At 54.4% G+C, this 22,756-nt stretch overlaps 1 protein-coding gene across 1 annotated transcript; it reads left to right on the top strand.

Annotated features, from left to right (window-relative positions):
- Positions 1–3,922: 3,922 nt before the first annotated feature.
- pogzb (pogo transposable element derived with ZNF domain b) lies at positions 3,923–18,881 on the top strand. Its single transcript, XM_068757170.1, is given in 21 exon segments — positions 3,923–4,037; positions 4,108–4,185; positions 4,376–4,548; positions 6,320–6,404; positions 6,488–6,622; positions 6,702–6,819; positions 7,026–7,214; positions 8,555–8,706; positions 9,012–9,112; positions 9,183–9,329; positions 9,412–9,546; positions 9,619–9,782; positions 10,982–11,131; positions 11,209–11,268; positions 12,130–12,242; positions 14,369–15,939; positions 16,176–16,185; positions 16,254–16,290; positions 16,383–16,422; positions 16,424–18,626; positions 18,629–18,881. Coding segments are annotated over 21 exon segments (5,898 nt in total). The 3' UTR covers positions 18,751–18,881.
- The last annotated feature ends 3,875 nt before the right edge of the window (positions 18,882–22,756 follow it).

The raw sequence follows: 22,756 nt of genomic DNA, 5'->3' as shown, positions 1-22,756 counted from the left end.
CCGCTCTGCACGACCAGAAGCAGGTAAGACCAGCCCCGCCCGGCGGGGACGGGTCCGTTCGCAAACCGTCGCCGGAAGGGAACGTGGAGGACGCGCTCGGTGTGCCGGTGCTCCCGGTGCTCCCGGTGGGGCGGTGCAGAAGGCGGTCCGAACCGAACGGTCTGTCCTGCGGGGTAACAACGCAAACACACCGGAGAGGAGGCGGGAAGGCAGCGTGACGTCACACCGGTTTAAACGCACACCGCTGTCTGGCGATAAAACTACCGACAAGCGACCGGAAGTACGGATAAAGAACCACATCGATGTATTTATGATCAATAACACACTGCGTTGTGACGTCACTCAGCAGCCCAGAGGAAAGACCTGCAGGTGATGATGATGATGACGAATATATTTATTAGAATGTTATAGCAGTACAAGTACAGTCAACAATAGCATGTATTACAGTACAAGTACAGTCAACAGTAGCATGTATTACAGTACAAGTACAGTCACACAGTAGCATGTATTACAGTACAAGTACAGTCAAACAGTAGCATGTATTACAGTACAAGTACAGTCAACAGTAGCATGTATTACAGTACAAGTACAGTCACACAGTAGCATGTATTACAGTACAAGTACAGTCACACAGTAGTATGTATTACAGTACAAGTACAGTCACACAGTAGCATGTATTACAGTACAAATACAGTCACACAGTAGCATGTATTACAGTACAAGTACAGTCACACAGTAGCATGTATTACAGTACAAATACAGTCACACAGTAGCATGTATTACAGTACAAGTACAGTCACACAGTAGCATGTATTACAGTACAAGTACAGTCACACAGTAGCATGTATTACAGTACAAATACAGTCACACAGTAGCATGTATTACAGTACAAGTACAGTCACACAGTAGCATGTATTACAGTACAAATACAGTCACACAGTAGCATGTATTACAGTACAAGTACAGTCACACAGTAGCATGTATTACAGTACAAGTACAGTCACACAGTAGCATGTATTACAGTACAAGTACAGTCACACAGTAGTATGTATTACAGTACAAGTACAGTCACACAGTAGCATGTATTACAGTACAAATACAGTCACACAGTAGCATGTATTACAGTACAAGTACAGTCACACAGTAGCATGTATTACAGTACAAATACAGTCACACAGTAGCATGTATTACAGTACAAGTACAGTCACACAGTAGCATGTATTACAGTACAAATACAGTCACACAGTAGCATGTATTACAGTACAAGTACAGTCACACAGTAGCATGTATTACAGTACAAGTACAGTCACACAGTAGCATGTATTACAGTACAAGTACAGTCACACAGTAGCATGTATTACAGTACAAGTACAGTCACACAGTAGCATGTATTACAGTACAAGTACAGTCACACATCCTGTCTCAGAGGAGCATTTCTTGTTTCCGTTGAAAGTCCTTCGTACATAAATCATCGACATTTAACAATACAAATAAAACTAATATTAAATTACTCAATTGATGCAAAATAACAATAAATTAAAAAGACACTTAATATGTACAACGGGGGGGGGGGGTTGATCCGGAGAGAGTCGTGATGACTATCTCCGTTTCTGCCCCCTGTAAGGTGTATTTTTAGGGCCCTTTTGAAGGACAGTTGTTCAAGAAGAATCAAGAATCAAGAAATGTTTATTGTCATTCAGACACTCTCATGCACGAACGAAAAACAGCACTCAGGTCCCGGCTCGAGGCACACAACAAACAGTCACCAAAAACAGACACAAAACTAAATATATACACAACAGTGATTGTACGATCCCCAGTAGCAGCATCCAGTGTAGCAGAATGAGTCCAACAAGGAAGAACTGAATACGACCTCAGAGTTATCCGCTGTTCACAACTCTCACAGCATCAGGGAAGAAGCTGTCTGGCCCTGATGCTGCGCAGCCTCCTCCCAGATGGGAGGGGGGAAACAGTCCGTGTGCAGGGTGGGTGGGGTCCTTCATGATGCAGGTTGCCTTTTTCCTGCACCTCCTGCTGTAAATGTCACTCACGGTGGGTAGGCTGCTCTCCGAAGTCCTTTGGGCCGATTTAACCACCCGCTGCAGGGCCTTCCTGTCTGCAGCAGAGCAGCTGCCGTACCACACCGTGATGCATGATGGGAGGACACTCTCCACCGCACACCTGTAGAAGGATGCCAGGACAGAGGTGCCCATACCTGCTCGCCTCAGCCTCCTCAGAAAGTAGAGGCGCTGGTGGGCCTTCTTTACTAAGGCGGCTGAGTTAGTCCTCCACGCCAGGTCGCTAGCGATGTGCACGCCCAGGTACCTGATGCTCTGGACCACCTCGACAGCCGCTCCTCCGATGTAGAGGGGAGGGGGGGGGGTGTAGCCTCCTTTCCTGTAATCCACAATCATCTCCTTCGTTTTCTTCACATTGATGCAGAGGTTATTATCTCTGCACCACCGCACCAGATGTTCCACCTCCTGCATGTACTCCGACTCGTCGTTGTTGAGGATGCGTCCCACCACTGCTGTATCTGCGAACTTGACGATATGACTGCTCGGGTACTTGGCTTTGCAGTCATACGTCAGCAGGGTGAACAGCAGAGGGCTCAGAACGCATCCTTGAGGGGAGCCGGAGTTGAGGATGATGGGGGCGGAGGAGATGTTGCGGATTCTCACAGTCTGCGGCCTGTTCGTCAGGAAGTCCAGAACCCAGTTGCACATCGATGGGCTCAGCCCCAGTGTCACCAGTTTGTCCACCAGAGTCTGCGGGATGATGGCGTTAAATGCCGAGCTGAAGTCCAGAAACAGCAGCCTGGCATAAGCATGTGAATGTTGTGGTTGTGGTTGTTGTTGTGGTGGTTGTGGTTGTCGTTGTTGTGGTCGTTGTTGTTGTTGTGGTCGTTGTTGTGGTCGTTGTTGTTGTGGTTGTGGTTGTTGTTGTGGTTGTTGTTGTCGTGGTTGTTGTTGTTGTGGTTGTTGTCGTGGTTGTTGTGGTTGTTGTTGTCGTGGTTGTTGTTGTCCTGGTTGTTGTCATGGTTGTCGTGGTTGTTGTTGTCGTGGTTGTTGTGGTTGTTGTTGTTGTGGTTGTTGTTGTTGTGGTTGTTGTGGTTGTTGTGGTTGTTGTTGTCGTGGTTGATGTTGTCATGGTTGTTGTCGTGGTTGTTGTGGTTGTTGTTGTTGTGGTTGTTGTTGTTGTGGTTGTTGTTGTGGTTGTTGTGGTTGTTGTTGTCGTGGTTGATGTTGTCATGGTTGTTGTCGTGGTTGTTGTGGTTGTCGTGGTTGTGGTTGTTGTCGTGGTTGTTGTTGTGGTTGTTGTGGTTGTTGTCGTGGTTGTTGTGGTTGTTGTTGTGGTTGTGGTTGTTGTGGTTGTTGTTGTCATGGTTGTTGTGGTTGTTGTCGTGGTTGTTGTGGTTGTTGTTGTGGTTGTGGTTGTTGTGGTTGTTGTTGTCATGGTTGTTGTGGTTGTTGTCGTGGTTGTTGTTGTGGTTGTCGTGGTTGTTGTCGTGGTTGTTGTTGTCATGGTTGTTGTGGTTGTGGTTGTGGTTGTTGTTGTTCAGTACCAGCCGTTTTCAGCTCAGCCTTCCGGCGGGTTTCGCTCGTTTTGCACGATATTTCAAGACCCACAGAATATTGTTGTGTTTTATTAAACGCAGACACCGAAGATCAAAGCCTCATCTTTCATCTGGATAATGAAGCGCGTTCGTTTCGTTACTGAGTGCGTTACTAACACACACATGGTTGTTGTTATAACAACAATAACAACACCGATGTTTGTTTATCCCAGAGGTCCATGTTGATTTTCATGTATTGCACATAACACGTTTATTACACACAATCCACGTGTTACACACGGTGACTAGACGGTTTGATGCCTGGAAATTGCCCTCATGCTGACATTTTATGGTTTCCATAGCAACATGGATACTGATCTGTTTATGGAGTGTGAGGAGGAGGAGCTTGAGCCATGGCAGCAGGTGGACGACAGCGTGGAGGAAGACGAGATGGACTTCATAGATGACTACTGTGAACCAGGTGAGGAGCCCCCCCACACACACACACTCACACTCACACCTGCGGAATGACACCTGTCTGATTTCTCCAGTGGAGGATTCTTTGTCGCCTCTTCCATCCTCTGAGACTCCGCCCACCCAGAGTCCGTCCATCACACCTGTTCCAGCAGGTAGGTGTGTTTGTTGTCATTGGTACTGGTTCTGATCCACATGCCTGCTGTGGGTTTGGGGGCTTGATCCGTCCTTTCACCTGCAGCCACACCTGAGTTAACCCTCATCGGTCTCTGTCCTGAGGGATGGGGCTTAAACATCGTCATAGCAACCAGCAGACATCTTGAATCAGCTGATTTTTCTTCTCAGGTGTCTCCTCCTCAATGATGTCACCCCCCCACCCCCCCGTCGTCACCTCCTCCCAACTGCCCACGACCTCTGCAGCCCCGCCCCTCATCCTGACGCAGACGGCGGGCGGAACGTTTCTCCTCCCAGCAGCCCGCGGGTCAGGCACTGCCCCGCCCATCCTCCTCACCACACAGGTAGAGAAAACGAGCACGCCCTGTGTGTTCTGCTTCAGGTGCAGGATGGGTTAGGGTTGGGTCAGACCTAATCTGAAGCCCAGTTAACCCGGTAGAGAGAACCAGTTAACCCGGTAGAGACACCCAGTTAACCCGGTAGAGAGAACCAGTTAACCCGGTAGAGAGAACCAGTTAACCCGGTAGAGACACCCAGTTAACCCGGTAGAGAGAACCAGTTAACCCGGTAGAGAGAACCAGTTAACCCAGTAGAGACACCCAGTTAACCCGGTAGAAAGAACCAGTTAACCCGGTAGAGAGAACCAGTTAACCCAGTAGAGACACCCAGTTAACCCGGTAGAAAGAACCAGTTAACCCGGTAGAAAGAACCAGTTAACCCGGTAGAAAGAACCAGTTAACCCGGTAGAGAGAACCAGTTAACCCAGTAGAGACACCCAGTTAACCCGGTAGAAAGAACCAGTTAACCCGGTAGAAAGAACCAGTTAACCCGGTAGAGAGAACCAGTTAACCCGGTAGAGACACCCAGTTAACCCGGCAGAGAGAACCAGTTAACCCAGGAGAGAGAACCAGTTAACCCAGTAGAGAGAACCAGTTAACCCGGTAGAGAGAACCAGTTAACCCGGTAGAGAGAACCACTTAACCCGGTAGAGAGAACCAGTTAACCCGGTAGAGACACCCAGTTAACCCGGTAGAAAGAACCAGTTAACCCGGTAGAGAGAACCAGTTAACCCGGTAGAGACACCCAGTTAACCCGGTAGAGAGAACCAGTTAACCCGGTAGAGACACCCAGTTAACCCGGTAGAGAGAACCAGTTAACCCGGTAGAGACACCCAGTTAGCCCGGTAGAAAGAACCAGTTAACGCGGTAGAGAGAACCAGTTAACCCAGTAGAGACACCCAGTTAACCCGGTAGAAAGAACCAGTTAACCCGGTAGAAAGAACCAGTTAACCCGGTAGAGAGAACCAGTTAACCCGGTAGAGACACCCAGTTAACCCGGTAGAGAGAACCAGTTAACCCGGTAGAGAGAACCAGTTAACCCAGTAGAGACACCCAGTTAACCCGGTAGAAAGAACCAGTTAACCCGGTAGAGAGAACGAGTTAACCCAGTAGAGACACCCAGTTAACCCGGTAGAAAGAACCAGTTAACCCAGTAGAAAGAACCAGTTAACCCGGTAGAGAGAACCAGTTAACCCAGTAGAGACACCCAGTTAACCCAGTAGAGAGAACCAGTTAACCCGGTAGAGAGAACCAGTTAACCCGGTAGAGACACCCAGTTAACCCGGTAGAGAGAACCAGTTAACCCGGTAGAGAGAACCAGTTAACCCGGTAGAGACACCCAGTTAACCCGGTAGAGAGAACCAGTTAACCCGGTAGAGAGAACCAGTTAACCCAGTAGAGACACCCAGTTAACCCGGTAGAAAGAACCAGTTAACCCGGTAGAGAGAACGAGTTAACCCAGTAGAGACACCCAGTTAACCCGGTAGAAAGAACCAGTTAACCCAGTAGAAAGAACCAGTTAACCCGGTAGAGAGAACCAGTTAACCCAGTAGAGACACCCAGTTAACCCAGTAGAGAGAACCAGTTAACCCGGTAGAGAGAACCAGTTAACCCGGTAGAGACACCCAGTTAACCCGGTAGAGAGAACCAGTTAACCCGGTAGGGTCGGTCCAGTGGCCGGTGCTGATTCAGATATTTACTCATGTGAATGTGCTCGTCTGCTGCGCGTCTGTGATGTCACTGTGATGTCACTGTGATGTCATGTGTCCCCGCCCAGGGCTTCCCGGTCCTGAACCAATGCCCTCCTCTGCTGCTGAACCTGCAGCCGGGACAGACGGTCCAGCCCTTCACGCTGATCCAGTGTAGGACTCTCGGTCCACTAGAGACAGGTTCTGGTCCCCGGTCCCCGGTCCCCCCTGACTGTTGCTGTTTCCTGTCCCCGCAGCCCCCTCGCTGGGTCACCTGGTGCGACCCAGTGTGGGCGTGTCCCCCGTCCCCCCCCAGGGCCAGCCTGGCTCCAACTTTACTGCCATGCGGCTTCCCGCCACGCTGAGCATCCGGACCAGCAGCCCAGGATCCGGTCGGTCCCGGGTCGGGACTAGAACCTCTGGCCGGAGACGATCGCTTCCAGATGTTGACAGATCACCTTTTTTTTTCAGTCAACTTCCAGATGACGCAGGTGGGCGGGGCTAAATCTTTTAAACTAACCGGTTCCCCCGCACTTCCCTCCAGTTCAGCCAATGGAGTCACCAGAACCAGAACCAGAACCAGCAGTGAGTCCAGTTCAGACCCCTCTGCTGCCAGACCAGAACCTGCCGCTCCTCCGTCGCTCCTCCTCTCCTCTCCTCTCTCCTCCCATCCGTCTCTCCTCTCCTCTCCTCTCTCCTCTCCTCTCTCTCCTCTCCTCTCTCTCCTCTGTCTCCTCCTCTTCTCCTAACTAACGTTTCTGTGTCACATGGTCGTGCAGCTCCTCTCGTAACTAGCTCAGCCCCGCCCTCAGCCCCGCCCTCAGCCCCGCCCTCCGACCCCCCCGGCGTGGTGATGAGCGTGGAGGAGTTTTACTACGGGACGTTTGAAGGAGACCTGAGTCTGAGGAAACCGCCACCACTCGGAATCAAGAGCTCGTCCTTCTCCTGCCAGACCTGCTCACACCTCAATAAAAACAACCTGAGGTGGGCTCAGACACACCTGAACACACCTGAACACAACTAAACGCACCTGAACACAACCTGAACGCACCTGAACGCACCTGAACACACCTGAACACAACTAAACGCACCTGAACACACCTGAACACAACTAAACGCACCTGAACACAACTAAACGCACCTGAACGCACCTGAACGCACCTGAACACACCTGAACACAACTAAACGCACCTGAACACAACTAAACGCACCTGAACACAACTAAACGCACCTGAACACAACCTGAACACACCTGAACAGAACTAAACGCACCTGAACAGAACTAAACACACCTGAACAGAACTAAACGCACCTGAACACAACTAAACGCACCTGAACACACCTGAACACAACCTGAACACACCTGAACAGAACTAAACGCACCTGAACACAACTAAACGCACCTGAACACAACCTGAACACACCTGAACACAACTAAACGCACCTGAACACAACCTGAACACACCTGAACAGAACTAAACGCACCTGAACACAACTAAACGCACCTGAACACACCTGAACACAACCTAAACACACCTGAACAGAACTAAACGCACCTGAACACAACTAAACGCACCTGAACACACCTGAACACAACCTGAACACACCTGAACAGAACTAAACGCACCTGAACACAACTAAACGCACCTGAACACAACCTGAACACACCTGAACAGAACTAAACGCACCTGAACACAACTAAACGCACCTGAACACACCTGAACACAACCTGAACACACCTGAACAGAACTAAACGCACCTGAACACAACTAAACGCACCTGAACACACCTGAACAGAACTAAACGCACCTGAACACAACTAAACGCACCTGAACACAACTAAACGCACCTGAACACAACCTGAACACACCTGAACAGAACTAAACGCACCTGAACACAACTAAACACACCTGAACACAACCTGAACACACCTGAACACACCTGAACACAACCTGAACACACCTGAACACACCTGAACAGAACTAAACGCACCTGAACACAACCTTAACACACCTGAACACACCTGAACACAACCTGAACACACCTGAACACACTTGAACAGAACTAAATGCACCTGAACACAACTAAACACACCTGAACACAACCTGAACACACCTGAACACACCTGAACACAACCTGAACACACCTGAACACACCTGAACAGAACTAAACGCACCTGAACACAACCTTAACACACCTGAACACACCTGAACACAACCTTAACACACCTGAACACACCTGAACACACCTGAACACACTTGAACAGAACTAAATGCACCTGAACACACCTGCAGTTGACCGAACACTCACCTTTGTGCGTGCAGTTTGATGCAGCATGTCCTCCAGCACTCTGAGCTGATTGGAGGAGGACAAGGGGACCACATGAAGGGCTGCAAGTTCTGCTACCGACAGTTCTCGTCCCCGTCTCAGCTGCAGGACCACCTGGAGCAGGTTCATGGTCCCGTCCTGTCCTCCTGTAAGGACTGCACCTGGCCACACCCCAAACATAACAAACAGCCTGACCTGGGACTTGGAGCGCTTTCGCACCTGGAAGACGGGACCAAAGTTCACTTTGATCCGGACCAAGTCCAGATCCTTTTGCCGGACCGGAGTCTGACTTTCTGACCGGGGTCTTGGTCCAGGGAGGTTTCTCTCATGTCTTTTGATCCAGATCAAAGTGAAAGGTTTAACAGTCTGAACCAGAGAGACCAGTGCGAAAGCGCCCTTCATGTAGCACCGGAGACCTGGACCTGGTTTACCTGGTTTACCTGTCTCTCTCAGGTCTGTGTCGTATCTGTGAGTGGGCCTTTGAGGACGAACCAGCCTTCCTGAACCACATGAAGTCCAACCACAAACCAGGAGAGATGCCCTACGTCTGCCAGGTGGGCCTGAGGCCTTACCCCGCCCGGTCTTTGTCCTCCGCCGTCGTGTTGACTCAGGTGTCCCCTGCAGGTGTGTTCCTACCGCTCGTCCTTTTACTCGGATGTCCTCCAGCACTTTGCCAGTTTCCACAGGGACTCCCACTTCCTGCTGTGCGTCTTCTGCCTGAAGGTGACCAGGAACCCCGCCAGCTACCAGCAGCACCTGCTGCGACACCAGGTGACTCTCACCTGTCCGTGTGGGTGGAGCCGAATACTGCATCTTATTGAATCCCTGCTGTGATTGGTTGCTCCTGTCTCAGGTCAATCAGGCCTTCCACTGCACCAGGTGTCGTCTTCAGTTCCTCTTTCTCAGAGACGAGATGCAGCACAAGCTGGAAAACCATCGCAGCTTCCGCCGACCTGCTCAGCTGGAAGGACTGCCCCCGGGGTCAAAGGTCGGGGTACAGACCTTCACCCGGGACCCTCCCCGCAGCTCGCTCATGATTGGCTTATTGTTGTGTCTTTAGGTAACAATCAGGACCTACGGAAAGGTGAGATCACTGGCGACATCTGTGGGGAGTCGGCTGCTGCAAAGCTCCTCCTCCCTCATCCAGCCAATCAGCATCAAGACGGAGAAGCGTTGGTCTCCGCTCTCCATGAAGCCGGCTAGCCGCGGAGCTAATGTTAGCAGGTGAGAAGAAGGGTCACGATGTCACGCCGAGGGTGTGATGCGTCAGTCGACCCGGACGGAGGCAGGATGTCACCTGGCCGTCTCCTACCATTGCTTTTACCTGTTGGTGCTGGATGATGATGATGATGATGATGATGATGATGCCTGAGCCTTTAGGATGATGGCGACGGTCGTACCTGTATTAGCGCTACGTCGTTAGCTCAGCAGCTGTCGTTGTAATGGGTGCGTTTTATTCTTTAAAGATAAGGTGTCCTCGACAAAATGGCCGACGTTACGCGTCTGAGCGCTTCCCCCGGTGACTTCCCGTTTGCAGCGCTTCCCCCGGTGACTTCCCGTTTGCAGCGCTTCCCCCGGTGACTTCCCGTTTGCAGCGCTTCCCCCGGTGACTTCCCATTTGCAGCGCTGCTCCCGGTGACTTCCCGTTTGCAGCGCTTCCCCCGGTGACTTCCCGTTTGCAGCGCTTCCCCCGGTGACTTCCCGTTTGCAGCGCTTCCCCCGGTGACTTCCCCTTTGCAGCGCTTCCCCCGGTGACTTCCCCTTTGCAGCGCTTCCCCCGGTGACTTCCCCTTTGCAGCGCTTCATCCGGTGACTTCCCGTTTGAATCGCTTCCCCCGGTGACTTCCCGTTTGCAGCGCTTCCCCCGGTGACTTCCCATTTGCAGCGCTGCTCCCGGTGACTTCCCGTTTGAAGCGCTGCTCCCGGTGACTTCCCGTTTGCAGCGCTTCCCCCGGTGACTTCCCGTTTGCAGCGCTTCCCCCGGTGACTTCCCGTTTGCAGCGCTTCCCCCGGTGACTTCCCGTTTGAAGCGCTTCCCCCGGTGACTTCCCCTTTGCAGCGCTACCCCCGGTGACTTCCCGTTTGCAGCGCTACCCCCGGTGACTTCCCGTTTGCAGCGCTTCCCCCGGTGACTTCCCGTTTGAAGCGCTTCCCCCGGTGACTTCCCGTTTGCAGCGCTTCCCCCGGTGACTTCCCCTTTGCAGCGCTTCCCCCGGTGACTTCCCGTTTGCAGCGCTTCCCCCGGTGACTTCCCGTTTGAAGCGCTTCCCCCGGTGACTTCCCGTTTGCAGCGCTTCCCCTGGTGACTTCCCGTTTGAAGCGCTTCCCCCGGTGACTTCCCGTTTGCAGCGCTGCCCCGGTGACTTCCCGTGTGCAGCGCTGCCCCGGTGACTTCCTGTTTCCTGGCGTTTCCTGGTCTGCAGGGCGTCCTCGGAGGACGGCGACCCGTTGGTGTGTCTGGAGTGTGGAACCGACGCCTCCGACGCCGCGGCCCACTTCCCGTCCCACGTCCGCTGCCTGCTGTGTCCCTACAGCAGCTGCTGCTCCAGGGCCTACGCGGCTCACATGATCCAGTAAGCCACGCCCCCGGCGCTCACCTCGCCTCACACCTGTGTGTGTTTGTTTGTTGCTCATCCTTGTTGTTTTTCAGCCAGCACCTGCCGCAGTCCAAAGAAAACACGGCTCCCCTGCACAGACGTCCTCCTCCATGGTGAGTACCTGCTGGAGTCACCGAGTACCCAGAGTAACGGAGTACCCAGAGTCACCGAGTACCCAGAGTCACCGAGTACCCAGAGTCACCGAGTACCCAGAGTAACGGAGTACCCAGAGTCACCGAGTACCCAGAGTAACGGAGTACCCAGAGTAACGGAGTACCCAGAGTCACAGAGTACCCAGAGTCACCGAGTACCCAGAGTCACAGAGTACCCAGAGTCACAGAGTACCCAGAGTCACGGAGTACCCAGAGTCACAGAGTACCCAGAGTCACCGAGTACCCAGAGTCACCGAGTACCCAGAGTCACCGAGTACCCAGAGTCACAGAGTACCCAGAGTCACAGAGTACCCAGAGTCACCGAGTACCCAGAATCACCGAGTACCCAGAGTAACGGAGTACCCAGAGTCACCGAGTACCCAGAGTCACAGAGTACCCAGAGTCACAGAGTACCCAGAGTCACCGAGTACCCAGAGTCACAGAGTACCCAGAGTCACCGAGTACCCAGAGTCACCGAGTACCCAGAGTCACAGAGTACCCAGAGTCACCGAGTACCCAGAGTCACCGAGTACCCAGAGTCACCGAGTACCCAGAGTCACCGAGTACCCAGAGTCACAGAGTACCCAGAGTCACAGAGTACCCAGAGTCACCGAGTACCCAGAATCACCGAGTACCCAGAGTCACAGAGTACCCAGAGTAATCAATCAACCTTAGATCTCCAACGACTCACGGCTGGAACGCGTGTCGGAACAATCTGAACAGCTCACCTGCAGACGGAACCAAACACCTTTGATCTCCTTCCTCCACCTGAGTCAGAATAAATAAATCGCCGGTTTATTGATTTCCTGCTTCCTCCCTTAGCGTGTTCCTGCTGCAGTGTTGTGGCTGTGACTTCACGGCCCAGACGGCCGATCACATGGCGGATCACCTGCTGATGAAGCCAGAGCACCACAGCGCCACCTGTCACCCCAGGAGTAGGTCTTCATCACGCACACAAACAAGGGTTCACCTTTGAACCCGCCGTCACATGGAACAGGAGCCTAAGGGCAACATCAGACGGGAAGCTAACAGCAGCATCGGACGGGAAGCTAACAGCAGCATTGGACAGGGAGCTAACAGCAGCATTGGACAGGGAGCTAACAGCAGCATTGGACAGGGAGCTAACAGCAGCATTGGACAGGGAGCTAACAGCAGCATTGGACAGGGAGCTAACAGCAGCATTGGACAGGGAGCTAACAGCAGCATTGGACAGGGAGCTAACAGCAGCATTGGACAGGGAGCTAACAGCAGCATTGGACAGGGAGCTAACAGCAGCATTGGACAGGGAGCTAACAGCTGCATTGGACAGGGAGCTAACAGCAGCATTGGACAGGGAGCTAACAGCAGCATTGGACGGGGAGCTAACAGCAGCATTGGACGGGGAGCTAACAGCAGCATTGGACGGGGAGCTAACAGCTGCATTGGACAGGAAGCTAACAGCTGCATTGGACAGGGAGCTAACAGTAGCATTGGACAGGGAGCTAACAGCAGCATTGGACAGGGAGCTAACAGCAGCATTGGACAGGGAGCTAACAGTAGCATTGGACAGGGAGCTAACAGCAGCATTGGACAGGGAGCTAACAGCAGCATTGGACAGGAAGCTAACAGCAGCATTGGACAGGAAGCTAACAGCTGCATTGGACAGGAAGCTAACAGCTGCATTGGACAGGGAGCTAACAGCTGCATTGGACAGGGAGCTAACAGTAGCATTGGACAGGGAGCTAACAGTAGCATTGGACAGGGAGCTAACAGCAGCATTGGACAGGGAGCTAACAGCAGCATTGGACAGGGAGCTAACAGCAGCATTGGACAGGGAGCTAACAGGGAGCTAACAGCAGCATTGGACAGGAAGCTAACAGCAGCATTGGACAGGGAGCTAACAGCAGCATTGGACAGGAAGCTAACAGCAGCATTGGACAGGAAGCTAACAGCAGCATTGGACAGGAAGCTAACAGCAGCATTGGACAGGGAGCTAACAGCAGCATTGGACAGGGAGCTAACAGGGAGCTAACAGCAGCATTGGACAGGAAGCTAACAGCAGCATTGGACAGGGAGCTAACAGCAGCATTGGACAGGAAGCTAACAGCAGCATTGGACAGGAAGCTAACAGCAGCATTGGACAGGGAGCTAACAGCAGCATTGGACAGGGAGCTAACAGTAGCATTGGACAGGGAGCTACCAGCAGCATTGGACAGGAAGCTAACAGCAGCATTGGACAGGAAGCTAACAGGAAGCTAACAGCAGCATTGGACAGGGAGCTAACAGCAGCATTGGACAGGAAGCTAACAGCAGCATTGGACAGGAAGCTAACAGCAGCATTGGACAGGGGGCTAACAGTAGCATTGGACAGGGAGCTACCAGCAGCATTGGACAGGAAGCTAACAGCAGCATTGGACAGGAAGCTAACAGGGAGCTAACAGCAGCATTGGACAGGGAGCTAACAGGGAGCTAACAGCAGCATTGGACAGGGAGCTAACAGGGAGCTAACAGCAGCATTGGACAGGGAGCTAACAGGGAGCTAACAGCAGCATTGGACAGGGAGCTAACAGCAGCATTGGACAGGGAGCTAACAGGGAGCTAACAGTAGCATTGGACAGGTTAAAACCAGGTAACGAGGGGAGTTCTCACGTTTCTCACTGCATAGCGAAACGTAGAAAACCGTTCGCTGACAGAGACACATGAAGGACACAATCAGGTCAAGAATCAAAGACGCCCCTTTCCTAGCTCCGCCCAGTTTCAGGTTCTCTTTGCGTGTCCAGCCTTGGTTCCTCCTCAGTGTTTTTTGTTCCTGAACTGCAGAACCCTCGCCTACGCATTGTGGGGTTCACACCTTTTGGGTTCCGGGGTGGGACATCAAAGGCCCTTTGAGTGGCCCGCCCCCTGGTCTCAAACTAAAAACAGCATTCATTTAAGAACGGCTGCTTTTTCCTGTCACTCTGTCCTCGTGAACATGAGCCGGGCCTCGGGTCCAGTTCAGACCCGTCCCTGTGGTCGATCACACGACAGGCTAAAGCCCGGTTTTTGTGGGGGGGTTAAATAATGGTCTGTTCCTCCTTTCCAGCTCGCACGGAGCCGGACGTCCGGTTCTGCCACGATGATGAGAAGGATCCAGTCCACATCGAGGACTTGGCTGGTCCGTCTTGGAGGAAAGCAGAGAGTTGGAAACGTCCAGCGGGTGTTGACCGCGCGACGTCCACCGTCCTGTCCTTCACGCAGCCCAGTGGACCTCATCACCGACTGTCCAGGAACGGTGATGCGATGGACTTCTTCAACCTGCTCTTCCCGGCAACGCTCATGCAGCTCATCGTCAAGGAGACCAATGCCTGCGCCAAGACCTGCCAGTACCCGGGCTGGTCTCCTGTCACCATCCGTGACATCAAAGCTTTTATTGGTCTGGTCGTTTTAATGGGGACACAGAACCTGCCAGACCTGTCCCAGTACTGGACTACTTGTGACAGTAGCCAGACGTTCTTGCGAGCCATGAGCGTGGAACGCTTCAGACACATCGCGGCTAACATCCGGGCGGGTAGCGGCACCACAGACGAGTGTCGGGACACGACCGGGTCCAGCGACCCGCTGCACGGGTTCCGGCCGATGCTTGGCGTCTTGGGTGAAGCGATGTGGAACGTGTACCGGCCGAACCGCAGCCTGACCATCGACCGGGCGCTGCTGCCCAGTCTGGAGGAGAGACGCCTCACAAAGGGACACCCGAAGACACAACCTCGGGTGTGGCTGCTCTGCGACTCCAAATCTGGCTACTGCCACCGCTTGTTCATCCAGGTCGGGGAGAGGGAGGGGGCGGGGCCGGAGACCGGCTTCACTGTGGTGCCAGAGCTGGTGAAGGGCCTGGAGGACAAGCACCACCATCTCTACCTGGCGAATTCGCTTACGTCCGTCCCGCTGATGCAGAAGCTTCTGGACCAGGGCCTCTACGCCTCCAGCTCCTTCCCCCCGGCCAGCCCCATCCTGCCCAAAGAGCTGTGGCTGGAGGCTAGCCTGGAGAAGCCTGGGGACTTCCTCCAAAGGCAGTTTGGCCCTCTGCTGGCCACCTGCTGGAGGGACATGAAGAAGATGGGCTGTCTGTCAACAAACGCAGCTCCTGGTGAACAGGACACTGTTTGGAGGAGGTCTCAGACCGCGGTGGGCAAACTGGAACCGATCGACCGCCCAATGGCCTTCCGCCTGCTGCAGGAGAACATGCGAGGGGTCGACATCTGCAAGCAGCTGCTGGCCTGCAACCCGCTGGCGGGAGTCCCGCTGGACGGACACTGGGGCGGCCTCTTCTGGTTCCTGGTCAACTTGAGCATCGTCAATGCCTTTATCGTGCTGCGAGAAAGCCGCAAAGACAACCCGCCCCCCTGGGTGCAGGACGGCCTCTTCACTCAGGTCAACTTCCGGAAGCGTCTGGGCAACCAACTCGCCAAATGTGCTCAGGAGGACTTTGAGAACGTGGAGGTCGGGCGCTCCCGTGGGACGAGGACGGTGGCAGAAGATCCGGCGAGAGAAAGACACAGGATGGTGAAGATCGCCGGCAACGCCAGGAACGTCTGCCGGGGGGGCGTCTCCGGCTGCGTCTCCGGCTGCGTCTCCGGCTGCGTCTCCGGCTGCGTCTCCGGCTGCGTCACCTGTCCAGTCCACGGCCTGCCGCCGTTTGCCAAAGGCCGGTACCGCACCGTCCACACAGAAGTTCTGTTCATCTTTCTGATCTCACCTCATCCCATAGCTTCAGTTACCATGGGAACAGGAAATTAGCTCCATTGACATGTTTATAACAGCTTTATTATCATTGTTAACGACATACGTGGCGAGGACGCCGCCATGGTCGGCGTGCCTGGAGCGGTTAGGCAGGGCGCTGGGGCCTTGCTCAGGGGCACCTGGGCAGCGGTTCTGTCCTGTGACTGTTTGCTGGTGCGTCTCTGAGAAGTTAAATGTTTGTCTCTTCACAGCCTCGCCTGAGACCGGCTTCCTGAGGACCCGAGCGAGGTGAGGACGTGAGGACGTGAGGACGTGAGGACGTGAGGACGCGAGGACGCTTCTGTTTAACGCACAGGTGCTGATTCCCTTCTCTGCTGCAGCGGAGACGTCCAGGTGAACGGCTTCCAGGACGATGTGGACGGGGGCGATGGCCCCCGTGGAAGACTTTTCTGATGATGAAGGTTCGGATGTTCTGGAGAACACCGATGAAGACGATAAAGAACCTAAAGAAGAAAGCGTTCCTGTTCCTGGCGCCCGAGCGGCAGCGGCCTCGGCCTCGCCGGACCGCCGGCTGACTGCTCGTCAGCTCCGGGTCGTCCTTCTGGCCCTCTGTGAAGGACTCCGCCCAGCCGCCAGGGCGTGGTCAACCGACGAGCATCTCATCCAGTCGTGGCTGCAGGAAGCCAGGAAGGACCGGGAGGCCGGCGGGGGCCGGGAGGCCGGCGGGGGCCGGGAGGCCGGCGGGGGCCGGGAGGCCGGCGGGGACCAGATGGCCGGCGGGGACCAGATGGCGGCCTGGGTGCTCAGCATGCGTGAGCAGCAGCTTCAGGTCACCGAGAGCAACCTTCTCAGCAAGGCGTCGGCCCTGATACGGGCGGGCGTGTTCCCCGACTCCCTCCGTCTCTCCTACGGCTGGGCGGTGAGCCTCATGCTGCGTCACGGGCTCGGCCTCCGGAGCGTCGGCAGGGACGCCACGCTGGCTCAGAGACTGCCACGTCCCCTTGAGCAAGACATCCAGACCTTCAGGGAATTCACCCAGAAGGTCGTTCGGATCAAGGAGCTGTCGGGAGACGCTGTGGCCGCGATGGACGAGCTGTGTCTCTTTATGGACCTGAGGTCAGTCCAGGACAAGTCCCGTTCTTCAGAAGCCCTGGAGCTCACCGGCTCGCTGCCCCTGGTCACGGTGTACCTGGCGGCGCTGTCCGACGGCACCATGCTGCCGTCCCTGGTGCTGGTGGACAGGAAGCTGCCTGAAAAGGTCCTGCCGGACTTCATCCTGATGGAGGCTGGCCCAGAGAGCCTCTCAGGGGACGAGGCCTTGGGTCTGTGGACCAACAGGGTCTGGCTGCCACATGTGTCCAGTCTCAGTCAGCCAGCTAAATCGTTGTTGATCTTGGACAGACACCGGGGACACTTGGAGGAGTCTTTTGTGACGTCCGTCAGCGGGGCGGGGACTCTACCCGCAGGGATTCCTGGAGGCTGCTCCTCCCGTCTTCAGCCGGTGGAGCTTTGCATGAAGCCGGTTCTTCAGCGCTTCCTGGTGTCGCGTTGGTCAAAGTTCACTGCAGGAAACCCGAAGGAGTTGGAGGAGACATCGGCCCGCCGGCTGCAGGACGGCGTCGCCCGGCGCCTGGTCGGCTGGGTGGCCGACGCCCTGGCGCTCATGAACAAGCTCCCACGGCTTTGGAGGCGGTCCTTCCAACTCACAGGTCTTCTGCCGGGACGGCGAGACGAGGGACAGCAACCAGAGGACAGCCAGTTGGATCTCCTCAAGACCCTGACAGAGACCCTGCTGGGGCTGGAAGATGAAGAAGAAAAAGAGACAGGAGGAGGCAGGAAGGAGGGGGGTAAGGGACAGGAAGCAACGGAAGGAAGCAGTCTGAAGGGACAGGAAGCAACGGAAGGAAGTAGTCTGAAGGGACAGGAAGCAACGGAAGGAAGCAGTCTGAAGGGACAGGAAGCAACGGAAGGAAGCAGTCTGAAGGGACAGGAAGCAACGGAAGGAAGCAGTCTGAAGGGACAGGAAGCAACGGAAGGAAGTAGTCTGAAGGGACAGGAAGCAACGGAAGGAAGCAGTCTGAAGGGACAGGAAGCAACGGAAGGAAGCAGTCTGAAGGGACAGGAAGCAACGGAAGGAAGCAGTCTGAAGGGACAGGAAGCAACGGAAGGAAGCAGTCTGAAGGGACAGGAAGCAACGGAAGGAAGCAGTCTGAAGGGACAGGAAGCAACGGAAGGAAGCAGTCTGAAGGGACAGGAAGCAACGGAAGGAAGTAGTCTGAAGGGACAGGAAGCAACGGAAGGAAGCAGTCTGAAGGGACAGGAAGCAACGGAAGGAAGCAGTCTGAAGGGACAGGAAGCAACGGAAGGAAGCAGTCTGAAGGGACAGGAAGCAACGGAAGGAAGCAGTCTGAAGGGACAGGAAGCAACGGAAGGAAGCAGTCTGAAGGAGCAACCGGACGGAAAGACGGTCACATTTATGAAGGAAAAGGATGAGTGGGAAAGAGACGCTAAGGAGACGGAGGAGTGCAGGGACGGTGAAGGAGGAGAGGACAGAAAGGAAGGAAAGGTAGCGACGGACGGGGAAGTGCAAAGTCAGGAGCTTCAAGGGGACAGTGAGGAGGAAGGAAAGAGGCAGAGGAGGACATGAAAGAGGTCAGCAAGGAGAGACGGGAAACCAGGATAGTGGTCGGCGAGGACGTCGGCGATGAGTGGAAGATAACGGTGAAGAGCCGTCCTGAGAGGGTGTGAGGACGGACGGTAGCTGAGCCAGGTAGCCCGTCCCGGCAGGGACCGACCGGTCTCTAGGGGTCTTCCCTGGAACTGACTGAAAGTACAAATGTGCTTTAGGACAAGGGGAGGCAGGGGGGGACCAGACCAGCCGCCCGTCTCTGTGAGGACTTTAGGACGAGGGGAGGCAGGGGGGGACCAGACCAGCCACCCGTCTCTGTGAGGACTTTAGGACGAGGGGAGGCAGGGGGGGACCAGACCAGCCCACCCGTCTGGGTGAGGACTTTAGGACGAGGGGAGGCAGGGGGGACCAGACCAGCCACCCGTCTCTGTGAGGACTTTAGGACGAGGGGAGGCAGGGGGGGACCAGACCAGCCACCCGTCCTCTGTGAGGACTTTAGGACGAGGGGAGGCAGGGGGGGACCAGACCAGCCACCCGTCTCTGTGAGGACTTTAGGACGAGGGGAGGCAGGGGGGGACCAGACCAGCCACCCGTCAACTTTCTTCCCACCCAGATAGATTACCAGTCAAACGTTTGGACACGCCTTTGTACTTTGTACTTTGTACTTTGTACTTTGTACTTGGACTGAGACCACAAACTGTTCGAGATGATCTGTCCAGGACAGAAGACCAAACCCAGCAGACACAGTGGACTCTAGTGGACAGTAGATGAACTGCAGCTGCTTGTTTGAGACATTTGAAAGAATGAGTCGTCCGGTTTTCCTGATAAATCCATGGACTCACCCACCAGAACCCTGACCCACCAGAACCCTCACCCACAGAACCCTGACCCACCAGAACCCTGACCCAACAGGACCACGGTTCTCCAGCTTCCCTTCTGTCCTATCAACGCGGTCTTCAGAGGAGGACGCTGTCCACAGACCTGTGATCATTGAGGACTGAGACGGTTTCAGACACACTGGACATCTCAGACTGTTAGCTTCTAGCTAGGCTGTTGCTAAGCTGTCCGGTGGCTAGCTGTTAGCTGGGGCTAGCTCGTTCCATGAGGCGACATTGAATTCTCACCTGAAGTCTTAAAGGAGCAGATGTACGAATGTTAGCGCCACACATGCTAACATTAGTTAGCGTCTGTATGGGCTGGTCCTTCAGGCTCTCACACACGTCCTCTTCATTCTGACCCAAACTGAGGTCTGTCCAGAACCGGGCCCAGAACCGGGCCCAAAGTCTCACATCCGAGTCTCCGTCGTACCGACAGCCAATCCGTGTGTCGCTAGTGTGTGACCTGTGTGTGTGTGTCACTAGTGTGTGACCTGTGTGTGTGTGTGTGTATCACTAGTGTGTGACCTGTGTGTGTGTGTGTGTATCACTAGTGTGTGACCTGTGTGTGTGTGTCACTAGTGTGTGACCTGTGTGTGTGTGTGTGTGTATCACTAGTGTGTGACCTGTGTGTGTGTGTGTGTGTCGCTAGTGTGTGACCTGTGTGTGTGTGTGTGTGTCACTAGTGTGTGACCTGTGTGTGTGTGTGTGTCACTAGTGTGTGTGTGTGTGTGTGTGTGTGTGTGTCACTAGTGTGTGTGTGTGTGTGTGTCACTAGTGTGTGACCTGTGTGTGTGTGTGTGTCACTAGTGTGTGACCTGTGTGTGTGTGTGTGTGTCACTAGTGTGTGACCTGTGTGTGTGTGTGTGTGTCACTAGTGTGTGACCTGTGTGTGTGTGTGTGTGTATCACTAGTGTGTGACCTGTGTGTGTGTGTCGCTAGTGTGTGACCTGTGTGTGTGTGTGTGTGTCACTAGTGTGTGACCTGTGTGTGTGTGTGTGTCACTAGTGTGTGTGTGTGTGTGTGTGTGTGTGTCACTAGTGTGTGTGTGTGTGTGTGTCACTAGTGTGTGACCTGTGTGTGTGTGTGTGTCACTAGTGTGTGACCTGTGTGTGTGTGTGTCACTAGTGTGTGACCTGTGTGTGTGTGTGTGTCACTAGTGTGTGTGTGTGTGTGTGTGTGTGTCACTAGTGTGTGTGTGTGTGTGTCACTAGTGTGTGTGTGTGTGTGTGTGTGTGTGTCACTAGTGTGTGACCTGTGTGTGTGTGTGTGTCACTAGTGTGTGACCTGTGTGTGTGTGTGTGTCACTAGTGAGGCTGTTTCTCTTCATGGATCTGTGCTGGTGCTGATAATAAAGCAGAACCCGTGGGTTCTTTAGGGTTCTGTAGGGATCTTTAAGGTTCTGTAGGGTTCTTTAAGGTTCTGTAGGGATCTTTAAGGTTCTGTAGGGTTCTGTAGGGTTCTTTAGGGTTCTTACATCGCCGCAGCTCTCGTGACTTTCTATCGATCATCAAACTCTATTTTTACTAAGCTGATCATTACATTAAATAAATGATTACATATTTATGTACAAACTGACGTCCTGTCCATTTGTCTTCAGTGGATCGTCCCCCCGTCAGGATGGTTCTATCCACCCGCCACCGTCGCCCCGCAGTGGCTCATTGAACTGTTTACACACAACAACCAATGAGGTCGCTGCTTTGGAGCGCGCAGGCCCCGCCCCCCGGTGATAATGGTCCTCCGTTTGGTTCTTCTGTGGCCCTTTGGTGGGTTCCTTCTGGATCTAGAACCAGAGCAACAAACAACCGGACGGCTCCGGATCGCTGTCACGTGATTGGTTGTTCCTGTTTCCATGGTGATGCCAGTGACATGTTGGACCTGGAGCAGACCGCTTGGTCGCTGTGAACACAAGCGGACAGATGGTTGATCCAGAGGTCGGCGGTTCGATTCCTGGCTCCGGCACGTGTTCAGACATTTCACCCACATCGCCCGAGTGAACCCCGGGGTAGACGCTGCTGCCCCGGGGTAGACGCTGCTGCCCCGGGGTAGACGCTGCTGCCCCGGGGTAGACGCTGCTGCCCCGGGGTAGACGCTGCTGCCCCGGGGTAGACGCTGCTGCCCCGGGGTAGACGCTGCTGCCCCGGGGTAGACGCTGCTGCCCCGGGGTAGACGCTGCTGCCCCGGGGTAGACGCTGCTGCCCCGGGGTAGACGCTGCTGCCCCGGGGTAGACGCTGCTGCCCCGGGGTAGACGCTGCTGCCTGGGGTAGACGCTGCTGCCCCGGGGTAGACGATCCAGAAGGCAGCAGCGTCTACCCCGGGCAGGGTAGACGCTGCTGCCCCGGGGTAGACGCTGCTGCCCCGGGGTAGATGATCGTCTACCCCGGGGCAGCTCTGTCCTCTACCCCGGGGTAGACGCTGCTGCCTGGGGTAGACGCTGCTGCCCCGGGGTAGACGCTGCTGCCCCGGGGTAGACGCTGCTGCCCGGGGTAGACGCTGCTGCCCCGGGGTAGACGCTGCTGCCCCGGGGTAGACGATCCAGAAGGCAGCAGCGTCTACCCCGGGGCAGCAGCGTCTACCCCGGGGCAGCAGCGTCTACCCCGGGGCAGCTCTGTCCTCTGCCTGGGCGGCCAATGACTTTCTGCTTCGTGTTGACTTTGGCGTTGGTCCAGCTGATAACGACATTCCGTCAGGCCAGGTGTGGAACAGCGGGGGGGGGGGGGGGGAACCTTCAGCACCTTGATTCATGAGATAAGAGAAGTCAGATAAAAATCACCTTCTCGGGTGCACTCACCGTCGAGGTTACCTTTGTCCCGATGGGTGTCCACCCACCTGACAGGTGTCCCGTGAGACGCTGAAATCAGGACGAGATGTTCTCAGAACAAGCTTTTATTGATCGGTAACCCCCCCGCCCCTCCTCCCTGGTGCCTTCACTGACTCCCTGCAGAGTAGGAATTACGAACACGAACTGTTACAGGACATCCGGTCTGCACCGGATGTCAAGAAACGGGGAAACATGTCTCCCAATCACGAGCCTGCAAAGGTTTCTATTTAGATTACAAGCGTCATTGATCGATGTTTAAGTTTGGTTTACAAAAGTAAAAATGCTAACGATCTTTTTTCTTCGAAATATCTGTTCTTATTTAAGGTTGACGGGTCTGCAATGACAATAAAGGCTTTCTATTTCTGAATCGTGGCGACACTGCCCCCAGTGGTTTCCGGCGGTACTGCTCTGTTTCCCCGGTCTCTGGG

This window comes from Brachionichthys hirsutus, chromosome 3, assembly GCF_040956055.1.
Source record: "Brachionichthys hirsutus isolate HB-005 chromosome 3, CSIRO-AGI_Bhir_v1, whole genome shotgun sequence".
NCBI lineage: Eukaryota > Metazoa > Chordata > Actinopteri > Lophiiformes > Brachionichthyidae > Brachionichthys > Brachionichthys hirsutus.
This window is presented reverse-complemented; position numbering and strand designations above follow the sequence as displayed.